The sequence below is a fragment of the Mustelus asterias genome, chromosome 20 (genome assembly GCF_964213995.1).
Source record: "Mustelus asterias chromosome 20, sMusAst1.hap1.1, whole genome shotgun sequence".
NCBI classification, from domain to species: Eukaryota; Metazoa; Chordata; class Chondrichthyes; order Carcharhiniformes; family Triakidae; genus Mustelus; species Mustelus asterias.
The window spans coordinates 45,348,477-45,376,192 of record NC_135820.1 but is presented as its reverse complement, the minus strand read 5'-3'; the positions used below and the strand labels follow the sequence as shown (position 1 = coordinate 45,376,192).

Below are 27,716 nucleotides of genomic sequence, written 5' to 3'. Positions count from 1 at the left end.
CAACCTGGTGAACCTTCTCTGCACTCCCTCCAAGGCCAATATATCCTTCCGCAAATAAGGGGACCAATACTGCACACAGTATTCCAGCTGCGGCCTCACCAATGCCCTGTACAGATGCAGCAAGACATCTCTGCTTTTATATTCTATCCCCCTTGCGATACAGGTCAACATCCCATTTGCCTTCTTGATCACCTGTTGCACCTGCAGACTGGGTTTTTACGTCTCGTGCACAAGGACCCCCAGGTCCCTCTGCACAGTAGCATGTTGTAATTTCTTTCCATTTAGATAATAATAATCCAATTTGCTATTATTTCTTCCAAAGTGAATAACCTCGCATTTGTTAACGTTATACTCCATCTGCCAGATCCTCGCCCACTCACTCAGCCTGTCCAAATCTCTCTGCAGACCTTCTGCGCCCTCCACACGATTCACTTTTCCACTTATCTTTGTGTCATCTGCAAACGTTGTTACCCTACACTCAGTCCCCTCCTCCAGATCGTCTATATAATTGGTAAATAGTTGAGGCCCCAGTACCGATCCCTGCGGCACGCCACTAGTTACCATCTGCCAACCAGAAAAGCATCCATTTATTCCGACTCTCTGCTTCCTGTCGGATAGCCAATCCCCAATCCACGCTAACACCCTACCCCCAACTCCGTGTGACCCAATCTTCTTCAGCAACCTTTTGTGAGGCGCCTTATCAAACGCCTTTTGGAAATCCAAAAACACCGCATCCACTGGTTCCCCTCCGTCAACCGCACTCGTCACAACTTCATAAAAATCCAACAAGTTCGTCAAGCACGACTTTCCCCTCATGAATCCATGCTGTGTCTGCTTAATCGAACCATTCTTATCCAGATGGCCTGCTATTTCTTCTTTAATGATGGATTCCAGCATTTTCCCAACTACAGGCGTTAAGCTAACCAGCCTGTAGTTACCCGCCTTTTGTCTATTTTTAAACAGCGGCGTAACATTAGCCGTTTTCCAATCCGCCGGCACTACCCCAGAATCCAACTAATTTTGATAAATAACCACTAACGTATCCGCTATTACCTCTGACATTTCTTTCAGTACCCTGGGATGCATTCTATCCGGGCCCGGGGACTTGTCCACCTTCAGTCCCGTTAGTCTACCAAGCACTGCCTCCCTGGTAACATTAATTGTATTGAGTACCTCTCCTCCTACAAACCCTCTATCGTTAATATTCGGTAAACTATTTGTGTCTTCCACCGTGAAGACCGACACAAAAAACTTATTTAAAGTTTCAGCCATTTCCTCATTTCCCACTATTAAATCCCCCCTCTCATCCTCCAAGGGTCCAACATTCACTCTTGCCACTCTATTCCTTTTTATATATTTGTAAAAGCTTTTACAATCATTTTTTATATTTAGAGCTAGCCTAGCTTCATAACCTATCTTTCCTTTCTTTGTCGCTTTCTTAGTCGTTCTTTGTTGTTTCTTAAAGTTTTCCCAATCTTCCGATTCTCCACTATTTTTGGCCACTCTGTACGCATCGGTCTTTAATTTTATACTCTCCTTAATTTCCTTCGTTATCCATGGCTGGTTATCCCTTTTCTTACAGCCCTTCTTTATCACCGGAATATATTGTTGCTGAGTACTGAAAAGGATCTCCTTAAAAATCCTCCACTGTTCCTCAGCTGTCCTACCTACCAGTCTGCTCTCCCAGTCCACCTTAGCCAATTCAGCTCTCATCCTATCGTACTTCCCTCTGTTCAAACAGAGGACAGTGGTATGGGACCCTACTTTCTCCTCTTCCATTTGTATCAGAAATTCGACCATATTGTGATCACTTGACCCAAGAGGGTCCTTCACAAGGACATCCTTAATTCTACCTACCTCGTTACACATTACCAGATCTAAGATAACTCGTTCCCTCGTCGGTTCTGTAACATACTGTTCAAGGTAACTATCCCGACAACATTCTAAGAACTCTTCCTCCATCCCACCCCTTCCAACTTGAGTCAGCCAATCAATATGCAGGTTGAAGTCCCCCATGATTATTGCCGTTCCGTTTTTGCACGCATCCATTATTTGCTAGTTTATAGCCCTCCCCACCTCAACATTATTATTTGGGGGCCTATAGACCACGCCTACTAGTGTCTTTCTCCCCCTACTATTCCTTATCTCTACCCTTAACGATTCCACGTTTTGTTCCTTAGAGCCTATGTCATCCCTCACTACTACCCTGATATTATCTTTTATTTACAGAGCTACCCCACCACCTTTTCCTTCCTGTCTATTCTTCCTCAATGCCTGATACCCCTGGATATTCATCTCCCAGTCCTGATCTCCCTGCAGCCACGTTTCTGTAATGGCCACTAGATCATACCCATTCGTGCTGATTTGCACCATCAACTCATTAACTTTGTTCCGAATGCTTCTTGCATTCAGGCAAAGTGTCTTTATTCCAGCTTTTATCTGGACCCGATTTGATGAAACGCTATCAATCTCTCCCTCGCCCTCTACTCCTTTAACTACTTGAATGCCCTCATTCACTTGCACTCGCTCCCTCTCCTCTACCATTGATTTTGTAATTCCTCTTACCTCTGCACCCTCCCCCTCATAAATTAGTTTAAAGCCCTATCTACAGCCCTAGTGATACGATTCACTAGGACTTTGGTCCCAGCATGGTTCAAACGGAGACCATCCCATCTATACAGGTCCCATCTGCCCAAATACTGGTGCCAATGCCCCATGAATTCGAACCCATTCCTCCCACACCAATCCTTGAGCCACGCATTCGTCTCCTTAATCCTATTAACCCTGCGCCAATTTGCACGTGGCTCAGGTAGTAATCCAGAGATTACCACCTTGTTGGTTCTGCTTTTTAATTTGTTCCCCAGCTCTTCGTACTCCCTCTGTAGATCCTTAGTTCCTGTTTTGTCTATGTCATTGGCACCTACATGGACCACGACAACTGGATTTTCACCCTCCCACTCCAGATTCCTCTGCAGCCCAGGTGATACATCCTGGACCCGAGCACCAGGCAGGCAACACAACCTACAGTATTGCTTCTCCTGGTCACAGAGAACAGTGTCTATGCCCTTAACTACACCATCCCCAATTACTACTACAGTTCTCTTTGATTTCTCCGTTGCAGCAGCACCCTGCACCCTGGTACTGCTGACAGTTTGCTCGTCCTTCTCGCAGTCATTTTTCCCATCTACACTGGTGGCAAGAACCTCAAATCTGTCACAAAGATTTAAGGACTGAGGTTCTTGGGACTTTACCTCCCACAAACTACTTCCCTTCTTCCCCCCACTGCCCGCCTCAACCGCAGCCACTCCCTGTTGTCCCTGACCCCCAGCTAAGTTAGTCAGTCTAAGGGGAGTGACTTTCTCTTTATACACATTATCCAGATAGCTCTCCCCTTCCCTGATAAGCCTCAGCGTCTGTAGCTCAGAGTCCAGTTCATCTATCTTGAGCTGGAGATCCTCCAGCAACCAGCACTTACTGCAGACATGGTCCCTGGGGTCCACCTTGGGGTCCACTTGCTCCCACATCATGCAGAAACAGCACATTACATATCCCTCCATACCAATTTGCCTTGTATGAGTTGGTGTAATTTAAAAGTGAAACCCTACCCTGCCTCAGCCTGTCCTCGCCGAAGCCCTGTGAGCCAAAGCCAGTTCACACTCTATTCCCCACTCACTCCGCTGCCCACTCCCGATGCTAACTCCAAGCTAAACCGTTGTGAGTTTAGAAGAATGAGAGGAGATCTAATTGTGATATATGAGATGATAAAGGGGATTGACAAAGTAGGGCAGATGACCGGAATACTCCAACTGTTCATGCCCCACCACTGCTGCCTGCAAGGTAGGAGAATTTGGCGCTCAATAGTTTTAATTCTGTAGCTGAAAATTCTGATTAATTCTAAATGCCCAACATGAGAATATTTAGCAGCTAATGTTTTAATGTGATTTGAGAATAATACAAAATATTTAAGTAACATTTTAATAACATCTCTAAGTGAATTTGTAACATGCCAGTAAAATGAAAAATACATTCATGAAAGATACCAGCACAATTTATGCAACAAAGTGAATTACCCATGTATATCCAGGCCAGGGGATAATGCCAAAAGATAAAGGCGCTTTCATTTGGTATTAGAGGTGGTTTAAACAGATTAGAGGAATGCTGAATCATAAGAAGCCATTTTTGGGAGAGGACTTCCACAGAACAGACAGACGAATGACAGATCAATATTTGAAGGTGTCAAACTATAATTGATTGAAGGTCATGCCATTGTTAGAGTGACAGAACAGTGAATGAAATAAATTGCTTTTGATTAAGTGCTGGGCTGTATAATCTGATAAGTATAAGAATTCTGCTTTTTGGCATGAAATTGGAGATCTTTTGAGAAAGACTGATAGCGCATTAGCTGTGTAGGTGGAACCATAGATCTCCCATTTTAACTGAAATGAGATTTGTCTTGTATGTTTGTCTGAACAATTTTAACTTATAATGTTTTTGATTCTAACATTTCAATGTTTTAATAAAAACTATTTTAATGGAAGAATTTCATTGAACTGAATAAACTTTTTTTGCCTTTGTGAAATGAAATGTTAATGAAAAGATTTTAGTCTTTAAATTAATCAGGCCACCGAGAAGAATTTCCCACAGCAGTTTGGTGACGATATGGGATTATCTTGGAGCCGACGCTCGAGTGGACACTTCCTCTAGAATGGGTGAGTATGTACTTTTAATTAAGTATTGCTCACTTATTTTAGTAGCAGGGACGGCACTCTGAATCACCGGATCCGTCAGATATCCAGGCCCCTCGTGGGTCACAAAGGCAAAAAAACAAATGTTACGAAGTACATCGGCGCAAAAGGGAAAGACACTCTATGCACACGCAGCAGGTCCAAGGAAGGGTGCGCCGATTACACAGAAGTAGTGAAATGCGCATAAAACAGGAAACTAAGGTAATGGGAGTTAATTTCACTGCGATAGTCATGCTACAGTGCCGCGCACTTATTGATTAAACAGACCGAGTAAACATACTGGAGATTTAAACTTTAGTCTAACGATGGAGAAGTTGTTAATATAGGAAATACAACTTAAAGAGAATACAAGAGTTAGATAGTAGTTTAACAATGGAGAAGTTGTAAAAAAATTACAACCATAAAGAAGTCTTTTTTTAAAGAAAAGCAGCTCCAAGATCAAAAAAATGCTTTGTGTAAAAAAAGGGCACATTGCCAAAGATTGCTGTAAACAAGCCAAGTTTGAAACAAGCAGAAAGTTAACCCATTTAGTCCTAAACAGGATGAATCACCGGGCCCGATTTTACCATTGCGTCACGCCCGTTTTCGGGGGCGAAAACTTGGTAAAGTCGGGCATGAGGCGATTAGCACGATCCGCGTCTGCGCAGGTGCCCACTTTACCAAGGCCCGAAAATGGCCACGATCCAAGCCGTGCCCGAAATGGGCGCAACGGCGATTTAAATGCATTTGCATGCATTTAAATTGAATTAATGGGCTGCCCGCCCAACTTTACCAGCGTTTCCCCCTTTACCATCGCGTTCGCATGTCCAGATTCGGCATGAAGCAGACATGCTCGGCAAAGGTCTGTTTTGGGCGCTCCAGCTTCTGAAGAGGTCAGTTCAGAGCTTCCAACGGCTCTCTAACTCAGATCGGTGGGGAGGGTGGCGGGGGGGGGGGGCGGAGGGAGGCGGGCCAGATTGCTCTCTGGTGAGGGGAGGGGGGGTGGGGGAGGAGGAGTGAGGCCCAATCATTCTCTGGTGGGGAGGGAGGAGGGAGGCCAGATCATTTTCTGATGGGGGTGGGGGGTGAGGTGGGGCGGGGGAGGAGGAGGGAGGCCCGATCATTCTCTGGTAGGGTGGGTTGGAGGGAGGAGGGAGGCCCTATCACTCTCTGGTGGAGGGGAGGGGAAGCCAGATGGATCTCTGGTGGGGGTGGCGGGGGGGACTGCTGCAACTCTGCGGGCGATCAGTGGGGGGAAAGGGGGGCAGAATGTTGCGATCGGTCTGGGTAGCGGGGGGGGGGGGTGGGTGGATAAGGGGGACAGTTATGTTGTGGGGATGGGGCGATGTCTGTGGGGGCCATCGCTCCAGCTTTTCTCTCCTGGGCCGCTTTATCCACTTTTTGCGGCCCAGGAGCGATGTGACAGGGGCACGTTTTTCAAATTTCTTTTGACCGCGCTTGCGCAGTTCAAAGCTCCGATTGGAGCTGCAGCGTTTCAGGCCTGATAAGCCCCGCCCACAGCGCAATTCAGACCCTCAATTTCTTTTTTCAGGCTAAGTGCGTATGGGGGCGCCTGAGAACAGTTTTCCAAGTCAGCTCTGAATTGTGCCCAGATTCAGCACTTAGAATCAAAATGGTAAAATCGGGCCCATTGTGTTTTTAAAATTTGCAGCAATTAATTTGAATCGTTAATTCAAATCAAAACATAATAGGAAGGAGGGAGAATGTTTAGTGGAAATTACACAATTGGGTGGGGAAGTGTGAAGTTTACATTTGCCCCTTTGGATATTTCGTGATAGCAGCGCCAACTAAATTAGGGCTATTTTCAATCAACAATGGCAGTGTCCTAACAGCATTTTGATTAGAGTGTGAGGAGTGGAAGCTTAAAAATCAGCAAACTAATCATGAGAATGAGATAAGTAGTCCAGAACGCAGAGTACATTTAGATATAAATTTTAAATATGGCAAAGTTGAAAATCACAACAGATGTAAGGTGGGCTCAAAAGAGAATTAATTCAGCAGACTAAATAATCATTGAAGGAAGTAAACAGGTTGATTAATTGACGTTAGAAAGCTCATATCACTAACATAGAAAGAATGTGTTAAAGCAAGCTACTTTAATACAACAATGTTATCTGAGATAACCGGGCGGCACGGTAGCACAGTGATAACCGGTAGCACGGTAGCACAAAGATAACCGGGCGGCACGGTAGCACAAAGATAACCGGGCGGCACGGTAGCACAGTGGTTAGCACTGCTGCTTCACAGCTCCAGGAACCTGGGTTCGATTCCTGGATTGGGTCACTGTGTGTGTGTGTGGAGTTTGCACATTCTCCTCATGTCTGCGTGGGTTTCCTCCGGGTGCTCCAGTTTCCTCCCACAGTCCAAAGATGTGTGGGTTAGGTTGATTGGCCATGCTAAAATTGCCCTTAGTGTCCTGGGATGCGTAGGTTAGAGGGATTAGTGGGTAAATATGTAGGGATATGGGGTAGGGCCTGGGTGGGATTGTGGTCGGTGCAGACTCGATGGGCTGAATGGCCTCTTTCTGTGCTGTAGGGTTTCTAAGGTTTCTAATTTATCAAGATTAAGAATGAATAATCAAAATAAGTTGCGACCTGGAATCAAATTGAAAGGTTTGATTTCTGTTTCAAAGATTTTATTACATTATAGAAGTCAGTTTTACAGCAGAGAAACTTCATAAATTGTTAACTGCAAAATGACAATTGGTGCCCCTAGAGTCTGATAGTGATATGGATTTCCAGATGTATGTAGAGACGTAGCTAGAAGGGCTGAATTGTATCAAGTTAATTGATACGAGAACAGCTATTTCACTAACAGACTTGAATTTACCAAGTATTGATCTAACACTAGAATAACATGGAATTACTAGAGGAGTTAAAGTCGTACTGTTCAGTATACCAACAATTTTTAAAAACAGGTTCAAATCTGAATGTGTCAAAATAAAGGAGGGAGCATTCTGGGGATAGAGTTACTTTCTAGTTAGTCAGAGCAGGAAACATCATATGGCACCACACATTCAAACAGAATAAATAGGGCAAAAGGAAAGGTTGTAGCATTTCTAGGGTAACAGCATTTCAAACAGATTGGGAAGAGAGATCAATCTGGAAAAAAATTGGCTGCACAATACCCTCGAATTTGGGCTAGAAATAAACAAGATTGTGGAAGTTTAAATGTCCCACCAGAAAAGATTCAGGGAGAAGTTCAAGCTGTTAGAAGCATTATCACGCAGTTGGAAAAACAGGGAGTAGTGACAATCACAGCGTCTTCCACGAATTCACTTATATGGCCGATTAAAAAAACAGACGGAAGTTATAGGTTAACTGTGGATTACACATCTCTAAACAGATATGCAACATGGGCACACCCAATAGTTGCAAATCCAGCTAGTGTTCTAAACACAATTGGGACAGATCAAATTATTTTTACTGTACTAAATGTGGCCAATGGATTTTGGTCTATTCCAATAGTAAAAGTACAAATTTGCCTTCACAGTGGGAAATCAGCAATACACTTGGAGTCGTTTACCACAAGGGTCCAGTCATTTTTCACAAACACATGGCACAAATAATCGAGCCTATTAAATGTGTAGGAACCACCATTCTACAATATGTAGATGATGTTTTGATTGCTTCAAACAATCACAATACACACCGTTTGGCAATACAAATGCCGGACTCAAACTCAATCCTAACAAGGCTCAGTTTGGTTAAGAGAAGATAACATATTTGGGACACATCATTTCACAAGGCCGAAAAGAAATTCCAGAAGATCAAAAGGCGGCTATATTATGTGCACCACAACCACACACAATGAAAGGAGTGAGGCAAGTGTTAGGATTGTTCAATTATTATAGAATTCTATGGAAGATTATGCAATACTAACAAAACCACTACAAGATTCAATCAAAGGAGGAAGGCCTCGTAGAGAAAAAATAGATTCGAAAGACAAGGAAATACAGGCTTTTACTGATGCAAAATCAGCCCTAGCTAAGGCTCCAGCTTTAGGATTACCAAATCTCAGTAAACAATTCCACATTTTTTGCCAAAAAAGTGATGGAATACAAGCAGCTGTGATCAAAGTTCAAGCACACAAACGAATCACTAGAAAAGACCAAGAAGGGAATTACAAAGTAGATTCAGCAGCTAAAAAATCATTAGAACAAAAGTTAGAGGAAACCCAATTAACTGATATAGCTGCCATACAAACCAAAGATGACACTGAATTAGACATAAAACAGATTGAAGAACAGGTCTCAGAAGAAGGGAAAAACAAATGGAAAGAATTGAGAGGAAAGATAAGAAAATAATTGCTCTGGAAGCAATACACTAAACACTGATGAATTTATATCATGGAGTAGCACACATTAGCAGAGATAAAATGACCATCTTAATTAAGAATTGCTGGTGATGGAAGGGTATGGAGAAATGATCGCCAGGTTCTGCCAAAAATGCATTCAGTGTGCTCAAGTAGAACCAAGACGACATTGCAAAATAAAAATGGGAAACCAACTCAAACCCAAGAGACCATGGGATAACTTACAAATGGACTTCATAGGGTCTTTACCAAGGAAGAAAGGGAAAAGTTATTGTTTAGTGATTATTGGTCAATTCACTCGATGGGTAGAAGCATTCCCATGTAAAAATGCGACAGCCAAAATTGTGGCTTTGATATTAGCCAATGAAATCATACCCCGATGGGGAATGCCATTACAATTGGACTCAGATCAGGGAACTCACTTCACTGGGAGAGTTCTGAGAGGAGTATGTAGAATGTTAGGGATTAAACAGAAATTTCACTTACCATATCATCCACAGAGCTCAGGGATGTTAGGACGAATGAACAGAACATTGAAAAACAGTGGCTAAAGCCATAATAGAAGGAGGAAATAACTGGGTGCAGGCTTTGTCTGCAATTCTATTAAGACAAGGAGCCACTCCACCTCATGGAACAGGATTAACCCCGTTTGAACTGATGACAGGTAGAACAATGCACCTCCCAGAAGATGTTATCAGAGGGGGAGGAGAGTTAATAAATGGAAAAGAAGCAGTCTATCAATGCATGAGAGACATAATAACCCAATTACATTCCTTAAAAAGAAATAAGTAGTCATTCAACAACAACAAAGATTGGATGAAATTAGCTGGAAAAGAAAATCCAAATTTACCAACTGCAGGAGATGGGGTTATAGAACAATTAATGTCTGACAAAAAGGATTAAGCACTAGATGGGAGGGGCCACTTGAAATTAAACATTGCAGGAGAAACACGTACTTTGGTTGATGAAAAACATGGTCCAAGATGGAGACATTGGACAGAGCTAAAACCTTACCCAAAGAGTTAAATTAGTAAAAAGAATCTGGATAAATTCATTTGTATAAAATGTTTTAGACTTTTTAGTCTAATTAGATGGTATAATAAAGCAATCTAGAAAATGTTTAATATCAAATGTTAAATTTATGCTTCTTGATTCTAATTGTGAGGTCTTAGGGCCATGTTGTATGTAAAATTGCAGAATTATATATACTAAAAAAAAAATCAACTATCCATTGAAGAAAGAAAACATCAGTGAACAACAAGCTTTGAACAAGGAACAAATATAGAACAAACACTTATCTGTATTTGGCGTACATTTATGCTAGAACAGCTGATGTATCTAAATGTTGGGTATGTACTCATATACCAAATCATGAGGGGAAGAGGTTTCCTTTGTGGACAATCACTGTAAAGTGGGAGGAATTAATAATATGGGATCAATTAACCCAATTGTTCAGGAAACTTAGAGGAAAGACAATGGGATTTACAAAGGAGTGTGAAAGAACAGAGCTTTTTCAATGACAGGTCATGCACGAGAAAGTCAGGTTACTTGAATAGATGCACACCTGTATTCAATACAGCCAAATGAGCACCAATTTGATTCTCATTGATACAGGATGAGAGGAACAAGGAATATTACGCATCAAGGTGATCAGGGAAGCATAGATATTGGGATTAGTAAATGAAATCTGGACAGGAGCAGGATTTGCTTCAGCCCACCGGAGGATGATCACATGTGCAACATTCAATATACCCAACACTTAATAGAATTTATTGGATTTGTGGAAACAAAGCTTACCCAGGGCTGCCCAAAGGTTGGAAAGGAGTTTGTTACTTAGAATATGTAGTTTCACATATTTACCACACTGATCAATCACCAGAGGAAACTACTGATCGAAGACAGAGGGTGGTGGTCGATGGAAAATTTTCGGATTGGAGGCAGGTTGCTAGCGGAGTGCCGCAGGGATCAGTGCTTGGTCCTCTGCTCTTTGTGATTTTTATTAATGACTTAGAGGAGGGTGCTGAAGGGTGGATCAGTAAATTTGCTGATGACACCAAGATTGGTGGAGTAGTGGATGAGGTGGAGGGCTGTTGTAGGCTGCAAAGAGACATAGATAGGATGCAAAGCTGGGCTGAAAAATGGCAAATGGAGTTTAACCCTGATAAATGTGAGGTGATTCATTTTGGTAGGAGTAATTTAAATGTGGATTACAGGGTCAAAGGTAGGGTTCTGAAGACTGTGGAGGAACAGAGAGATCTTGGGGTTCATATCCACAGATCTCTAAAGGTTGCCACTCAAGTGGATAGAGCTGTGAAGAAGGCCTATAGTGTGTTAGCTTTTATTAACAGGGGGTTGGAGTTTAAGAGCCGTGGGGTTATGCTGCAACTGTACAGGACCTTGGTGAGACCACATTTGGAATATTGTGTGCAGTTCTGTTCACCTCACTATAAGAAGGATGTGGAAGCGCTGGAACGAGTGCAGAGGAGATTTACCAGGATTCTGCCTGGTTTGGAGGGTAGGTCTTATGAGGAAAGGTTGAGGGAGCTAGGGCTGTTCTCTCTGGAGCGGAGGAGGCTGAGGGGAGACTTAAGAGAGGTTTATAAAATGATGAAGGGGATAGATAGAGTGAACGTTCAAAGACTATTTCCTCGGGTGGATGGAGCTATTACAAGGGGGCATAACTATAGGGTTCGTGGTGGGAGATACAGGAAGGATATCAGAGGTAGGTTCTTTACGCAGAGAGTGGTTGGGGTGTGGAATGGACTGCCTGCAGTGATAGTGGAGTCAGACACCTTAGGAACATTTAAGCGGTTATTGGATAGGCACATGGAGCACACCAGGATGATAGGGAGTGGGATAGCTTGATCTTGGTTTCAGATAAAGCTCGGCACAACATCGTGGGCCGAAGGGCCTGTTCTGTGCTGTACTGTTCTATGTTCTATGTTCTACCAGATGTCGACGTAGTGCAGTGGGCATAGACTATTTCTTTGGAATAATGATGCCAGGATATTCACATGCAAGACTGACAATGGAATTGGAAAATATTGCTTATATCTTAGAAAGGGTAGCTAATGACACAGCTACTGCTTTAACACAAATCAATGATGAAATGGGAGTACTGCGTACAGTTCTGTAACAGAATCAGTGGCGTTGGACTTCATTCTTGCAACAATAGTAGGAAAAATGCTTTGATTGGATTGAAATGCTGTACCTGCATACCAGATATTTCAGAGAACATCACCAATCTGGTACCTCATATTCGGAAGGAGGTCAAGAAGTTAGAAAAACCAGAGCCATTCTCTCTGGAAAAATGGACAACGGGATGGATTGGAAATTTGGAAAGAACATATTAATCAGAACTACATGTCTTTTTGTTAATTTACTGTTGATTATTGTGACTATAATGCTACTCAGGTATTGTTGTTCTACCACAAGGCAGACTGTGGCAAGAGTAGCATAAATCAAGGAAGAGAAGGAAGAAATACCAATGACTTCAACTTCTGTAGATGCTCCAATTTATGAGAAGAAATAGACAAGAGCATCCTTTGAAAACAAAAACTTTTAAAAAAAACTAATAACTTTCTGGACATCAATAAGGAATCAGTTAAAGATGCATTAACATATTGATTATAAAGAAAATACTTAAGTAGGATAGGGTAGATTACATTAATAGAGTTTTTAGACACAATTTAGCCAATACGGCCAACGGGGCGGAATTGTAGTTGAGAATTCTGATCAACATGAAGATAATTAGCAGCTAATGTTTTAATATGTGGTTAGAGAATAATACAAAATATTTAAGTAACGTATTAATAATGTCTCTAAGAAATTAATTTGTAACATGCCAGTAAAATGAAAGATGTATTCATGAAAGATACCAGCACAAGTCAGGCACAAATTATGCAACAAAGTGAATTACCCATGTATATCCAGGCCGGGGGGGATAATGCCAAAAGATAAAGGTGCTTTCATTTGGTATTAGAGGTGGTTTAAACAGATTAGAGGAATGCTGAATCATAAGAAGCCATTTTTGGGAGAGGACTTCCACAGAACAGACAGACGAATGACAGATCAATATTTGAAGGTGTCAAACTATAATTGATTGAAGGTCATGCCATTGTTAGAGTGACAGAACAGTGAATGAAATAAATTGCTTTTGATTAAGTGCTGGGCTGTATAATCTGATAAGTATAAGAATTCTGCTTTTTGGCATGAAATTGGAGATCTTTTGAGAAAGCCTGATAGCGCATTAGCTGTGTAGGTGGAACCATAGATCTCCCTGGCTGCGATTCTCCCATCCCGACACGCAACTTTTCTGGCAGGTCGGGGTGGAAGATGCGCGTCGCCGGCCTTGTTCCAGGATTTGCGCATGTGCCGGGAACGCATGCACATCTCCCAGAGCCAGAGAACAGTCGCAGGCCAGACTGCGCTAGAAACTGGTGGGAAGACAGGTAAGTAATTTGAATCCTTTTTAAATATGTTTTAAATGTATTTTAAATGTAATTATCTGGAACTTACCAGACTCGATTGAATCTCCCACCCCGCTAGGAGTACTTCATTCTGGTGGGGTTTAGAGTAGCTCCCCACGTTTGGGGAACTAGCAGGAGAAACTGCCGGAATGAAGTGGGACAATCGGGGCCCCCCAGGTGGGTCAGGCGGTGGGGGGTGGTGCCCCCGGGCATAGGCACCCTGGCAGTGCCAGCCTGTGCCCCTGGCACTGCCCAAGGGGCAAAGTGCCCATGCCCAGGGGGCACCTTGGCACTGCCCACAACGCATCAGGCAGTGCCAAGGGGGTGGGGCCTGGTGTGGGCAGGACCTAAGGGTGATCGGTGGGCGTTCCCGCTGCCACTCTGCATTGGGATCGGTCTGGGATGGAGGGAGGGCAGCGATTGTTGCAGGATGTGGGGGTGGTCTGCTGGGGCGGGGGGGGGGGGGGATCGGCACTGCTTGGGGGGGGATGTTGGGGGTGGGCTGGGCATCGGGGCACTCCGGGGTGGGGAGGGGGGTGGTCAGGGCTGGCCTGGGAATTGTTGTGGGGGCCACAATCGGGCTGTGGGGGGAGGGCTGGAGGGGCAGCATTGCAGGGGTCCCGGGCTGGCCAACGATTGAGCTGGCCAGCAATTGGGGAGACTGACAGATTGGGGCCACTGTGCATGCGCAGAGTTCCAGAACTGTCAGACTCCAGCATGAATAGGTCCCGCCTCCCTGGGTTTTTAATGAGATTCGTGACTGGGATCTCTGCAGTGCACAGAGTGCGGAGATTCAAGTGAGAAGCTGAACTGACAAGACAGTCGGGATCTAGAACAGTTTTCCCGCCAATTCAGCGCTTTTGGGAGAATCACCCCTGAGATTTCTCTTGTTCTAATTATATGTTTCTCTGTACATTTTTAATTTGTAGCGTTCTTGATACTAACATGTCAACGTTTTAATAAAGACTAGTTCAATTGAAGAATTTCATTGAACTGAATAATGTTTTTTTGCCTTTGTGAAATGAAATGTTAATGAAAAGATTTTAGTCTTTAAATTAATCAGGCAACCGAGAAGAATTTCCCACAGTAAAGGTATATGAGATGGTAAAGGGGATTGTCAAAGTAGATGTGGAACAGATGACCGGAATACTCCAACTGTTCATGGCCCACCACTGCTGCCTACAAGGAAGGAGAATTTGGTGCTCAGCCAAATCTCCATTCACAGCAGCGGGACTGGAGGATCCCAGTTGTGGACAAGGTTGAAGAGTTGTGGCTGATGTTTCCTCTTGTGCAATCTAGAACAAAAGGTCAAAGTGTCAGGATAAGGGGATTTAAGTTAGGATTTACAACAGCAATAAGGAGAAATTAGGGCTGGAACTTTACCAGCACGCCCACCCTGATTCTGGGGGCGGGCGAGGCTCGGAGAACGGCATTCTCCGTTGGCCTCAGGTGGGATCGTACGAACCTCGGCCGGACATGCCAATAAAATTCCACCCTACTTCTCTCAACGGGCCATGAATCTGTGGGATTCACTACCCCAGAGTGCAGTGGATGCCAGGACATTAAGTAAATTTAAGGAGATAGACAGATTTTTAATTAGTAATGGGTTGAAGGGTTAGGGAAAACAGACAGGAAAGTGGAGAGGAGACCGAGCTGAGATCGACCATGATCATTCTGAATGGTGGAGCAGACTCAAGGGACTGAATTATCTACTCCTGCTCCTCGGTCTTAAGTTCTTATATTCTTGCCATCCTAATAAGGATGGTGGGTGTAATTCCAGTGCTTCAATCCAAATCAGAGGGATGGCAACTCTAAAACCTTGACAACCCCATTGAGATAAGGAGACTCTGTTCTGGCAGAAGATCACCTCAACATCAGAGGTACCAGTCAGAGACAAAAATTTAGAAGCCAAACTTCAGAGGGGGGGGGTCAAGGAAGGGGAGTCCACAGATCATTGGGGAATCCCCTTTGGTGGAAGTGTTGGGGTTGCATGTGTGGCCTTTTCTGCTGGTGGCCCCCTCTGTGGGGCATGGCACCTTCAGGTCCAACCTCCCATCCTGCTGCAGGGAGGCTGCTCCCAGGAAGCTGGTGGCCTCTCCAGGTGACAGGATCTGCTCCACTGCTGGCAAAGTGCAGGCGGTGCCGCTCTTTGGGGCCTTAAGTATGTAAATTGGCTTCCCACCTCTGTACAGTGGGCAGCCAATACTTCTCCTGGGGCAGAAATGCATTGGTGAACCACTCTAACATGGTTCACCTCTTCCCAACCCCCACCTGCCTCCAAAGTCACTGCTGGAAGTACATAGTTCTGCTACCAGTTGAAGCTACCCAAGTTCCAAAAGCTGTATGTCCCCATTGCTATACCTAAAATATCAGCAATAAGTAATAATGTTTGAATGACTGTAATAAAAGCTCATCTTAGTTTTGAGGGCTGATGTACAAAACCTTTAGATACTGAGCAATATCTATATACTTCCATCTTAATGTTTTTTCATAATTTACAGAAAAAATAAATAAATCAGACAGCAGAAAAAACTAAGCTGATGCAGAAAGAAGCATAAATCGCTAGGAATTATACTAAAATGACCAATGCTGCTAGAAATTATTATGCATTGGTGATAGAATGACCTTTCCATCAATACAACGACTCACTCTTCTTTCAAGCAAAAACAGTCCTGAAGAATCTGCTATAATATTAGTTATAATTGAATTCCCTTCAGGAAGGAAATCTGTTACCCCAACATTAAAAACATAAAACTACATCAGAGGATATCACAGAGGATTGCCTCCATGTGCTATTCATAATCCAACATAATTGGTTTTCAGTGTTATTGCACTTGATACACAAAGGCAATCCTTTAAACAGTGCTAAAGGTTTTGAAGATATTGCTAATATGAATCCAAATGTGCAAAATATTTTAACCATTTTAAGAAACTTGCATGATCTGGCACTCCCAGTGCAAAGGCAAGGCGAAAGGGATTATGGATTGCAAATAGGGATTAAATAACTCCTCAGAAGATAGTGTTCCTCCTCCAGATTCCCTTTATTTACAATCTCAGTTCCACTCCTAAGAGTGCTTCAGATATAAAGTCAGAATCAGGAGTGCCACTAGATCTGACACTCCATATTTATATACAGGTGAGGCTTCCTGATTGGGCAGGCAATTATGACCAATCTTTTTGGCTAACTAAGTAAACTAACTCAAATTAAAGAGGGGACAAATTAAAAGGGGCAGCTCCCAAAAAGGAGGGGAACCGCCCAAAACAAAAGACACAATCAGGGAGCTCATACTCCAAGAGCCAAATCTCACGTGCTTCATTGAAATCATTACACCCCTCCTCAAGTCCGAGGAACCTCAGCCATTCGTGCGCCTCATGGGTCTTGGTGAAGTCATTACAAGGGGCATAACATGGCTCCCAATGGGGTTGAACACCTTTAATTATTCTCCTTTAATTATTTTTACATTAAGGATCAGTGAGATAGATACACCACCCTCATCATTGTATACAACTGAAGTTAAAAGAGTTTCTCACCACAGTCATCACAATTGGGGATTATATAATGCCTTTAATGTAGGAAAATGCCCAATGTTTTTTACTGGAACAGAATGTTATTAAACACAATCCAATAATGAGCCCCATAAGGACATATTAAACAAGTAACAGAAAACTTGGTCAAAGAGGTTTCAAACAGCATCAAAAATGAGGTGGTGGGGTTTAGGGGGGGAATTACCCAGTTTAGGACCAGGTAGCTGGAAGCACACCTCCCAATGAGGGAGTGAGTAAAATCAGGGATGCATAAGAGACCAGAGTTGGAGGAACACAGAGACATTAGAGGGTTGAAAATAGTTACACAGTAGGGTCATGAAATGGTTTGAAAATCAGGATGAGACATTTTAAAATTGCAGTGTTGCTCGGGCAGAAATCAACGTAGTTCAGCGGCGATGGGTGAACAGGTTTTCTTGTGAGTTTGGGAATGGGCAGCAGAGTTCTGAATGAGCTCAAGCCTACAAAGAGTGCAAGGGGGAAGGTTGACCAGGAGAGAAAGAACATTTAGCAATTTTGGAATGATTCGACAATCCCAACAACAGTATTGATAGGGCAGTTGTCAACCGTGGCTCAATGGTCGCAATCATGGATCTCCAACAGGACTACAGCTTGCTTGCTCGTTGTTTGTGCGTTTTAAAATGATCATTTATGCAAGCAATGTGGCTCAAAATTCAGGGGAAATCATACCAGACCTTCTTATTCAGCTGTCTTCTTTCAATGGAGTAGCAATGAAACTGTTGCTTCTAATACATTCTGATGCATCTATACATTGATGACAGATTGACGAAGCAAATAGTCTTGGTTATGGCCTGGAAGTACATAGTGGCATAGAAACATAATAATAGCAACCTTCAAAGCAATAGGCAAAACATTTGCCTCCAGGCCAGCCTTTCGAAAATGTATTGGCCCTATTGAAATACAGATAGCAGAGTCAGGGTTCTTCTAATACTGAAGAATAAATACTGAGTGTACTCACATTTTCTGGGCAAGGGTGACTAGGAGTAAAGTGTCTCAGACATACTCTCACCTGCCTTTCTTGCCTCATAGAAATGTTACTTTCTTCTTCCAAAACTAGAAGAATTGTTTAGAATCCACAAATAAATTTCAATGATGTCAGATGCTAGCTTAAAATGAAAAATACACATCTTAACTGCAAGTATGATACTAAAAAAAAGGAAAAATCTTACAGTGCAAGATGTTAGGTCCAAACAATTGCAGGAAATAATGCAATTATCAAATGGCAGACCTAACAGCAGAAAATAATACACCTTGTAATCTCCAGTCATTAATAACTTAAGGAACAATTTCCAAAGGTCTGTTTTGAATGGGGAAGCTAAAGGAATATTCATCTTGGAAGACATATTTGGACAAGATGAAAGTGCATGGGTTTACAACAAATTAGGAGATATGTTGATAATCTTGCATGTGCTCAACGAGGCTGCATAAAAAGTTTGAAAGTTACCAATTAACACAAATCCACAAGAGAAATCATTGACAATTCTGTAGTAACTGACAGTCTCCATCAGAGAGTAACAAAGATGTTTACAGTGGAAAATAGTAATGTCACACTGGCAGAATCGGACCAGCTCTTTTGAGGATAACAGAGCAGACTGAAAGGGCCAAATGGCCTACTCCTGCACCATTTTCCATATTTTTTTAACCACATTACTGAGAGAGTGACAGCACAATAGTAGAAAAGTGATTGGATCTTCATGACTGGCACCTCACACAACAATGACCACTATAATACATCCTTAAAAGTGAACTAATGGAATTGAATATCGTCACACACTGCACAGTACCAACTAATATATATAGACTTACCATTATCAACTGCATGAATAATAACTTTATAAATGTTTTCATTCACATTAGGAGATTCCCGATCCAATTTATGCACAGTTGTAACAACTCCAGTTTCCTCATTTATAGTAACCCAGCCTTCTGGATCATATGCTTTGACAAACCTTTAAGACAAAAATCATTAACAATACTACAATCATAAAATGCAATGATCATCAGCCTTGTCAGTAGTAAGATGTAGTAAATTGGAAGGTGACTCATTGTGTCTCCAACAAGAAACGGTTTATTAACTAATAAGATAAGGGTCTAACAGAACTAATACACAAGTCGACTCTCTTCTCCTTCCTGACTCCAACTGAGCCCTCTCCATCCCAGGACCCACATCCTTGCCCCTGATTGGTTCAGCTTCCCACACGGCCTCTCCATAGGTCCAGCCCAATCAAATGGCACGCAAAGAATCGCCCCTTAAAGGGGCCATATTACCAAACTCCTTCCCCCACTAACTCTTGAGTCCACCTATGAATGAAGACAAAGAGAAACATCAATGTACATAGACGTACAAACACAATAACACACCAGGGACACCCAAGGAAAAAAGTCTATTCACAAAGTCAATCGGTCTGCAGACTTCTGGACTCTAAAGGAACATCTCAGTTCAATATTGGATCCTTCAGTAAGCAATGGATCCGGGCCAGCAGATACAAAAAAAGGCAAACTCATTAACCCAGGGTCAACACCTTCCCCCGTAGTTTCTTCCTCCTCGGTTTCAGAAACGGTTGGTTGCCTAGGAATCCCTGATTCAGTAACTGGCATACACGAGTCCACCACAGGCCACATCTGATGTTCCCCTTCAGGCCCAACACTCTTCTTCAAATGACCCACATGTTTTTATTACACAGTGACCTTGTACTTCTGCAACGTATGAGACAATTCTTCCTGCCACCTATGTTGGTCCACCATCAAAGTTTGTAGCCATAACTAAGTCATCCTTTTCTCGAGTCATGGTTTTCTTTCTGAGGGACTTGCCCAGCCTCCACACTTCCCAACAAATCTGGAAACTTCAAATCCAAGCGGGTTCAAAGTTTGCAACCCATTAATAATTCAGCTGCTGTAACGTCTGTGGCATGGATTCAGTGTGGTATTATGCGACAACAGGAAACTTGCTAAACTTAAAGACAGTAGCCTGTGAACTTGCTTTTTCATAGATGCTTTAAACATTTGTATGGCTCTTCTTCTAAGCCATTGGAAGCTGGGTAGTAAGGAGTTGACCGAACGTGGTGAACGCCATTTGATTTGCTACTAGCTTCAGCTCTTTGCACTAGTGGAAATGGCCAGATCGGCCATTTTACATGAATTATGTTGGTCCGTTTATGGCCGCGATGTTCTTTTTGCTAGTGGACATCCATTCAAAATGCTTGGATGTATTCAGGATGAAGTCCACAAGTTAATACACCATCATCGAGAAACTGAGCCAATTATTCGCCATCTACAGTATACCAGATGTATTTGTTTTGGACAATAGAACGACATTGACAAGTGTCGAATTCCAGAAGTTCATGACATTTAATAGTGTAAATCCCAGGGGGGACCAATATCCTGGCAGGAAGGTTGGCTAAGGCTACTGGGGAGAGTTTAAACTAGATAGGTTGGGGGGAGGGGATCAAAGCGACGTGACTGAGAGTGAGGAAGGTAGCTCGCAAACAGAGAAGGGTTATAGGCAGTGCAAGAGGGCAGGTGGACTGGGAACAGAGAAGGGGAGAGGTCAGACCATAGGATTGAGAGGTGTCTACTCTAATGCCAGGAGTATAGTGAATAAACAACTAGCTAAAGGAGGAGAGGGCTTGGGAGATGTTAGTAGCGCTTCAACAAACCGGGTCCAGATAAAGGCTGGCATAAAGACACTTTGTCTGAATGCACGAAGCATTCGAAACAAAGTAAATGAGTTGATGGCACAAATCCATACAAATGAATATGATCTAGTGTCCATCACAGAAACGTGGTTGCAGGGTGACCGGGACTGGGAACTGAATATACAGGGTTATCAGGCATTTAGGAAGGATAGACAGGTAGAAAAAGGAGGTGGGATAGCTTTGTTAATAAAGGATAATATCAGGACGGTAGTGAGAGACGACATAGGCTCTAAGGAGCAAAACGTGGAATCGTTGTGGGTGGAGATAAGGAATAGTAGGGGGAGAAACTGGTAGGCGTGGTCTATAGGCCCCCAAATAATAACTTAGAGGTGGGGAGGGCTATAAACAAGCAAATAATGGATGCGTGCAAAAGTGGAATGGCAACTATCATGGGGGATTTTAACCTACATATTGATTGGTCGACTCAAATTGGACGTGGAGGGCTTGAGGAAGAGTTCTTGGAATGCTGTCGGGATTGTTTCATTGAACAGTATGTTACAGAACCTACGAGAGAGCGAGCTATCTTGGATCTGGTTCTGTGCAATGAGACAGGTAGGATTAAGGATCTTCTTGTGAAGGATCCTCTTGGGATGAGTGATCATAATATGGTGGAATTTCTGATACAGATGGAGGGTGAGAAAGTAGGGTCCCAAACCAGTGTCCTCTGCTTGAACAGAGGGGAGAACGATAGGATGAGGGTGGAATTGGCTAATGTAGACTGGGCGAGCAGACTGGTAGGTAGGACAGCTGAGGAACAGTGGAGGATTTTTAAGGAGATTTTTTTAAGTACTCAGCAAAAATATATTCCGGTGATAAAGAAGGACTGTAAGAAAAAGGATAACCGGACGTGGATAACGAAGGAAATAAAGGAGAGTATTAAAATAAAATCAGATGCGTACAGAGTTGCCAAAAATAGTGGAGAATTAGTGGATTGGGAAAGCTTTAAAGAAAAACAAAGAACGACTAAGAAAGCGATTAAGAAAGGAAAGATAGATTATGAAACTGAACTAGCTCAAAATATAAAAAATGATAGTAAAAGTTTTTACAAGTATATAAAAAGGAATAGAGTGGCTAGAGTGAATGTTGGACCCTTGGAAGATGAGAGGGGGGATTTAATAGTGGAAAACGAGGAAATGGCTGAGACTTTAAATAAGTTCTTTGTGTCGGTCTTCACGGTGGAAGACACAAATAGTTTGCCGAATATTAGAGATCGAGAGTTGGTGGGAGGGGAGGTCCTTAATACAATTACTGTTACTAAGGAGGTGGTGCTTGGTAGACTAATAGGACTGAAGGTAGACAAGTCCCCGGGCCCGGATGGAATGCATCCCAGGGTACTGAAAGAAATGGCTGAGGTAATAGCAGATGCGTTAGTAGTAATTTATCAAAATTCGCTGGACTCTGGGGTAGTGCCGGCTGACTGGAAAACAGCTACTGTTACGCCGCTGTTTAAAAAAGGAAGTAGACAAAAGGCGGGTAACTACAGGCCGGTTAGCTTAACGTCCGTAGTTGGGAAGATGCTAGAGTCCATTATTAAAGAGGAAATAACAGAGCACCTGAATAAGAATGGTTCGATCAAGCAGACGCAGCATGGATTCATGAAGGGAAAGTCGTGTTTGACGAATCTACTGGACTTTTATGAAGATGTCACTAGTGCGGTTGACAGAGGGGAACTGGTGGATGTGGTGTTTTTAGATTTCCAGAAGGCGTTCGATAAGGTGCCTCACAAAAGGTTGCTGCAGAAGATTGGGGTACACGGAGTTAGGGGTAAGGTGTTGGCATGGATTGGGGATTGGCTATCTAATAGGAAGCAGAGAGTTGGGATAAATGGGCGCTTTTCTGGTTGGCAGTTGGTGACCAGTGGCGTGCCGCAGGGATCGGTGCTGGGGCCTCAATTGTTTACCATTTACATAGATGATCTGGAGGAGGGGACTGAATCTAGGGTATTCAAGTTTGCTGATGACACGAAGGTGAGTGGGAAAGCGAATTGCGTGGAGGACGCGGAAAGTCTGCAGAGAGATTTGGATAGGCTGAGCGAGTGGGCGAGGATCTGGCAGATGGAATATAACGTTAGCAAATGTGAGGTTATCCACTTTGGAAGAAATAATAGTAAATTGGAATATTATTTAAATGGAGAAAAATTACAACGTGCGACTGTGCAGAGGAACCTGGGGGTCCTTGTGCACGAATCGCAAAAACTCAGTCTGCAGGTGCAGCAGGTGATCAAGAAGGCAAATGGAATGTTGGCCTTTATCGCGAGGGGGATAGAATATAAAAGCAGGGAGGTCTTGCTGCAACTGTACAAGGCACTGGTGAGGCCGCAACTGGAGTACTGTATGCAGTTTTGGTCCCCTTATTTGCGAAAGGATATATTGGCCTTGGAGGGAGTGCAGAGAAGGTTCACCAGGTTGATACCGGAGATGAGGGGTGTAGCTTATGAGGAGAGATTGAACAGATTGGGTCTGTACTCGTTGGAGTTTAGAAGGATGAGGGGTGATCTTATAGAGACATATAACATAATGAAGGGGCTGGATAGGGTAGAGGTGGAGAGATTCTTTCCACTTAGAAGGGAAACCAGAACTAGAGGGCACAGCCTCAAAATAAGGGGGGGCCGGTTCAGAACAGAGTTGAGGGGGAACTTCTTCTCTCAGAGGGTAGTGAATCTCTGGAATTCTCTGCCCATTGAAGTGGTGGAGGCTTCCTCGTTGAATATGTTTAAATCACGGGTAGATAGTTTTCTGATCGATAAGGGAATTAGGGGATATGGGGAGCAGGCGGGTAAGTGGAACTGATTCGCTTCAGATCAGCCATGGTCGTGTTGAATGGCGGGGCAGGCTCGAAGGGCCAGATGGCCTACTCCTGCTCCTATTTCTTACGTTCTTATGTTCTTAAATATAACTGTACTGTGGCAAATCTTCAAATGGATTGGCCGAACATACAAGTCAGACTTACAAGACTGGTATGAAGAAGTAGCCACCTGGGTCACTGGAAACTAAGATAGCATGGTTCCTGTTAGCCTATATAACCACAGCGCATGCCACTACTGAAATAGCTCCAGCTGAGCTGTAGATGAGTCCGAGGCTTGAGAACCAGGCTGAGCTTGGTCGTTCCAAAATTTGGTGAGAAGGTTGGAGACAAAGCGGAGTTGTCAGAAAAGAAACCATGACTCATCAAAAGTAGAAAGAGCATTTGAGATAGATGATCCAGTCTTTGTGAAGAATTTTGGAACCGGATCTAAATGGGTCTCAGGGCGGGGCCATCGTCTTATGAGATGAAAGTGCAGGACAAGTTAGTGAAGAAAGACACAGATCATTTGAGGAGGTGGGAGCTATCACAAGAACTTGAGTTACTGTCTGATCCAATTGTGCCAGCAAGTAGTGTTGTTGTTTGTCCAAGGAGTGAAGTGGCTGATCAGCCAGTGGCAGGCCAAAGTGCTGCTCCCAATGACACTGAGGGAACAGTGGGAAGTGAAGCACAGATTCCAGAGGAGAGTCCCAGTGAAGCAACTGAAATTACCTCTACTGTGGAACATCAACCAGTTGAGTTACATCTCTCCCAGAGAAAGAGAAAGTTCCCTGACATCGAGTTTCTGATAAATTGTGTTAAAAATATTCATTATTGCCATTGTTTTGGAAATTGTATCATTTATATATTGTATAATAAGGCACTTAAAGATAGAGGGATGTAGTAACTGGCCCCTTTAAGGGCCATACACACACAATGGAGTTTTAACATGTTTAAAGATTATTCATTAGTGTCACAAGTAGGCTTACATTGACACTGCAATGAAGTTACTGTGGAAATCCCCTAATAGCCACATTCCAGCACCTGTTCAGTTACACTGAGCGAGAATTTAGCATGGGCAATGCACTGACCAGCAGTGGTCAGTTTTTGCACTGTGGGAGGAAACCAGAGCACCCAGAAGAAACCCCAGTGATCCAAGCTGGGAATCGAACCCAGGTCCTTGGCATTGTGAATCAGCAGTACTAACCACTGCGCCACATTCTTTTTAGAGTGAAGGGCAAGGCTGGTAGAAGTAGAGAGAAATCAGGAGGGAAAAAAGGGAACACGCAATTGCTTTGGCAGATAAGGCAAAGGAGAACCCAAAGATCTCCTACAACTACATAAAGGACAAAAGTGTAACTAGGGAGAGAATAGGGCCTCTTAAGAATCATCAATGTGCTGATCGACAAGAGATGGGTGAGATCCTAAATGAATATTTCTCATCAGTATTTACTGTTGAGAAAGGCATGGATGTCAGGGAGCTTGGGAAATAAATAGTGATGTCTTGAGGAGTGTATATATTACAGAGAAGGAGGTGCTGGAAGTCTTAAAGCGCATAAAGATATCCCCGGGACCTGATGAAATGTATCCCAGGACGTTGTGGGAAGCTAGGGAGGAAATTGTGGATCCTCTAGCAGAGATATTTGAATCATCGACAGCCACAGGTGAGGTGCCTGAAGATTGGAGGGTGGCAAATGTTGTGCTTTTGTTTAAGAGGGCTGCAGGGAAAAGCCTGGAAACTACAGGCCGGTGAGCCTAACGTCTGTAGTGGGTAAGTTGTTAGAAGGTATTCTAAGAGACAGGATCTACAGGCATTTAGAGGGGCAAGAACTGATTAGGGTCAGTCAGCATGGGTTTGTGAGTGGAAAAACATGTCTCAGAAATTTGATTGAGCTTTTTGAAGGGGTAACCAAGAAGGTAGATGAGGGCAGTGCCGTCGATGTTGTCTACATGGTCTTTAGCAAGGCCTTTGATAAGGTACCGCATGGTAGGGGAGAGTTATAGAACAAAGTGATCTAGGGGTGCAGGTTCATAGCTCCTTGAAAGTGGATCACAAGTGGACAGGGTGGTGAAGAAGGCATTTGGCATGCTTGGTTTTGTTGGTCAAAACATTGAATTCAGGAGTTGGGATGTCTTGTTGAAGTTGTACAAGACATTGATAAGGCCACACTTGGAATACTGTGTGCAGTTCTGGTCACCCTATAATAGAAAGGATATTATTAAACTAGACAGAGTGCAGAAAAGATTTACTAGGATGCTAAAGAAGTTGAAGAAGCTGCAAAAGAAGCTGCTTTAAAAGCAGAGTCAATTTTTATGGGAATACATTTGTATGTGTTCCTTTAAACTATTAATGGCTGACAGGAAAAAAATTACAGTAAGAAGTCTCACAACACCAGGTTAAAGTCCAACAGGTTTATTTGGAGTCACGAATTTCGGAGTGCTGCTCCTTCATCAGGTGAGTGACTCACCAGGGACTCACTTGATGAAGGAGCAGCGCTCTGAAAGCTCATGATTCCAAATAAACCTATTGGACTTTAACCTGGTGTTGTGAGACTTCTTACCGTGCCCATCCCTGTCCAACGCCGGCATCTCCACATCAGGAAAGAAATTACAACTGTATGTATTTTGTTCGTTAATCCATGGCACATTAGTTACATTAAAAGAAGTAAGATAAGTGAAACCTGTGTTTTGCATGTTTCTGATTTGCATTAGAAGAATAAAAAGAGGAAGGAGTGAAAAAAATTACAATGAGGTAAAATACTGAAAAGGTGATGACAAAGTATTTGTTAACTTTGACATACTCTATGATTTAGATTTAGATGCTTCTTACCTGATTTTATTTACAAAGAATTTGTCAGGATCCGTTGCATTGAATCTCATCAATTCAGTGTTTGGCTTGAGACTTTCCAATAGTCGAACAGTTACTTCTGAAGGGTGGACCACTGGTGCGTCATTGATATCATGCACATTGACACTAACAGATACACTGTCTAGTGCATCAGCCTTTTGCTCATCTGTCATGTCTGGGCAAGTGAAAAATCCTTCCTCATTTTCGACAGAGATCTTTAGCTCTCTTTTTGGACCACCTTCGTAATTCAAATGCTGCAGAGGTAAGAGAAAAAATTCCAATAAACAATATCTGCTCAGGTCGCTCAATAAAACATTAGGTTCCAACAAAAAACATTTTCCATGAAGTGCTTAAACACAGCAACGTTCCTCAGTTCCCAGCTTGTGGCAGCAATGTACATGTTGACATGGGAAACAAAACATGTGAACAGAAATGGTGTGCACTACCCGTATTCCTCTATCAGTAAATATCTTTTGAAATTGTAGAGCACACTGGTCTTCAAACTGAGGCCAACATAATTTTTTGTTCAAAGTGAAGTTAGAATGATAGGATATTAGAATGGTTACTGCACAGAAGGAGGCCATAGGGTCACTGCCTGCTCTCAGCAATTGAGCTAGTGCCACTCTGCTGCCTTCTCCCCATAGCCCTGTAAATTTTTCCTCTTCAGATAATGATCCAATTCCCTTTTGAAAGCTACCAAATCCACCTCCATCACACTCTGAGGCGGTACATTGCAGATACTAAACACTCTCTGTGTAAATAATATTTTCCCTTATGTCGAATATTTTCCCTCATGTCGCTACACTTTCTTTTGCTAATTACCTTAAAACTGAGTGACATGGTGACACAGTGTTTAGCACTGCTGCCTCACAGTGGCAGGGACCCGGGTTCAATTCTGGCCTTGGGTGACTGTGTGGAATTTGCATGTTCTCCCCATGTCTGCGTGGGTTTCCTCCGGGTGCTCTGGTTTCCTCCCACAGTCCAAAGGTTAGGTGGATTGGCATGGTAAAATGTGTGGTGTAACAGGGATAGAGCAAGGGGTTGGGTCTAGGTGGGGTGCTCTTTCGGAGGGTCAGTGCAGACTCGATGGACTGAATGGCCTCTTCTGCATTGTAGGGATTCCATGATACTCTGTGTCCTTTGGTTCTTGGTCCTCCCACCAATGGGAACAGTTTTGCCCTACCTACTTTATCCGGCCCCTCATGATTTTGAACACAACTATCAAACCTCTCCTCAACCTTCCCTTCTACGAGAAGAATGGTCCCTACTTCTCAGATCTATCTACATAACTGAAATTCCT

General features: G+C 43.1%; 1 protein-coding gene across 1 annotated transcript in view; it reads right to left on the bottom strand.

Annotated features, from left to right (window-relative positions):
- The window catches only part of LOC144508246 (cadherin-like protein 26), a 105,311-nt gene that overhangs the window by 50,927 nt on the left and 26,668 nt on the right, over positions 1 to 27,716 (bottom strand). The window contains exons 7-8 of the mRNA XM_078236062.1: positions 26,399 to 26,670; positions 18,899 to 19,041 (exon numbers count right to left, since the gene is read on the bottom strand). Coding sequence (XP_078092188.1) covers positions 18,899 to 19,041; positions 26,399 to 26,670 — 415 coding nt within the window. The remainder of the gene's footprint in view (positions 1 to 18,898; positions 19,042 to 26,398; positions 26,671 to 27,716) is intronic.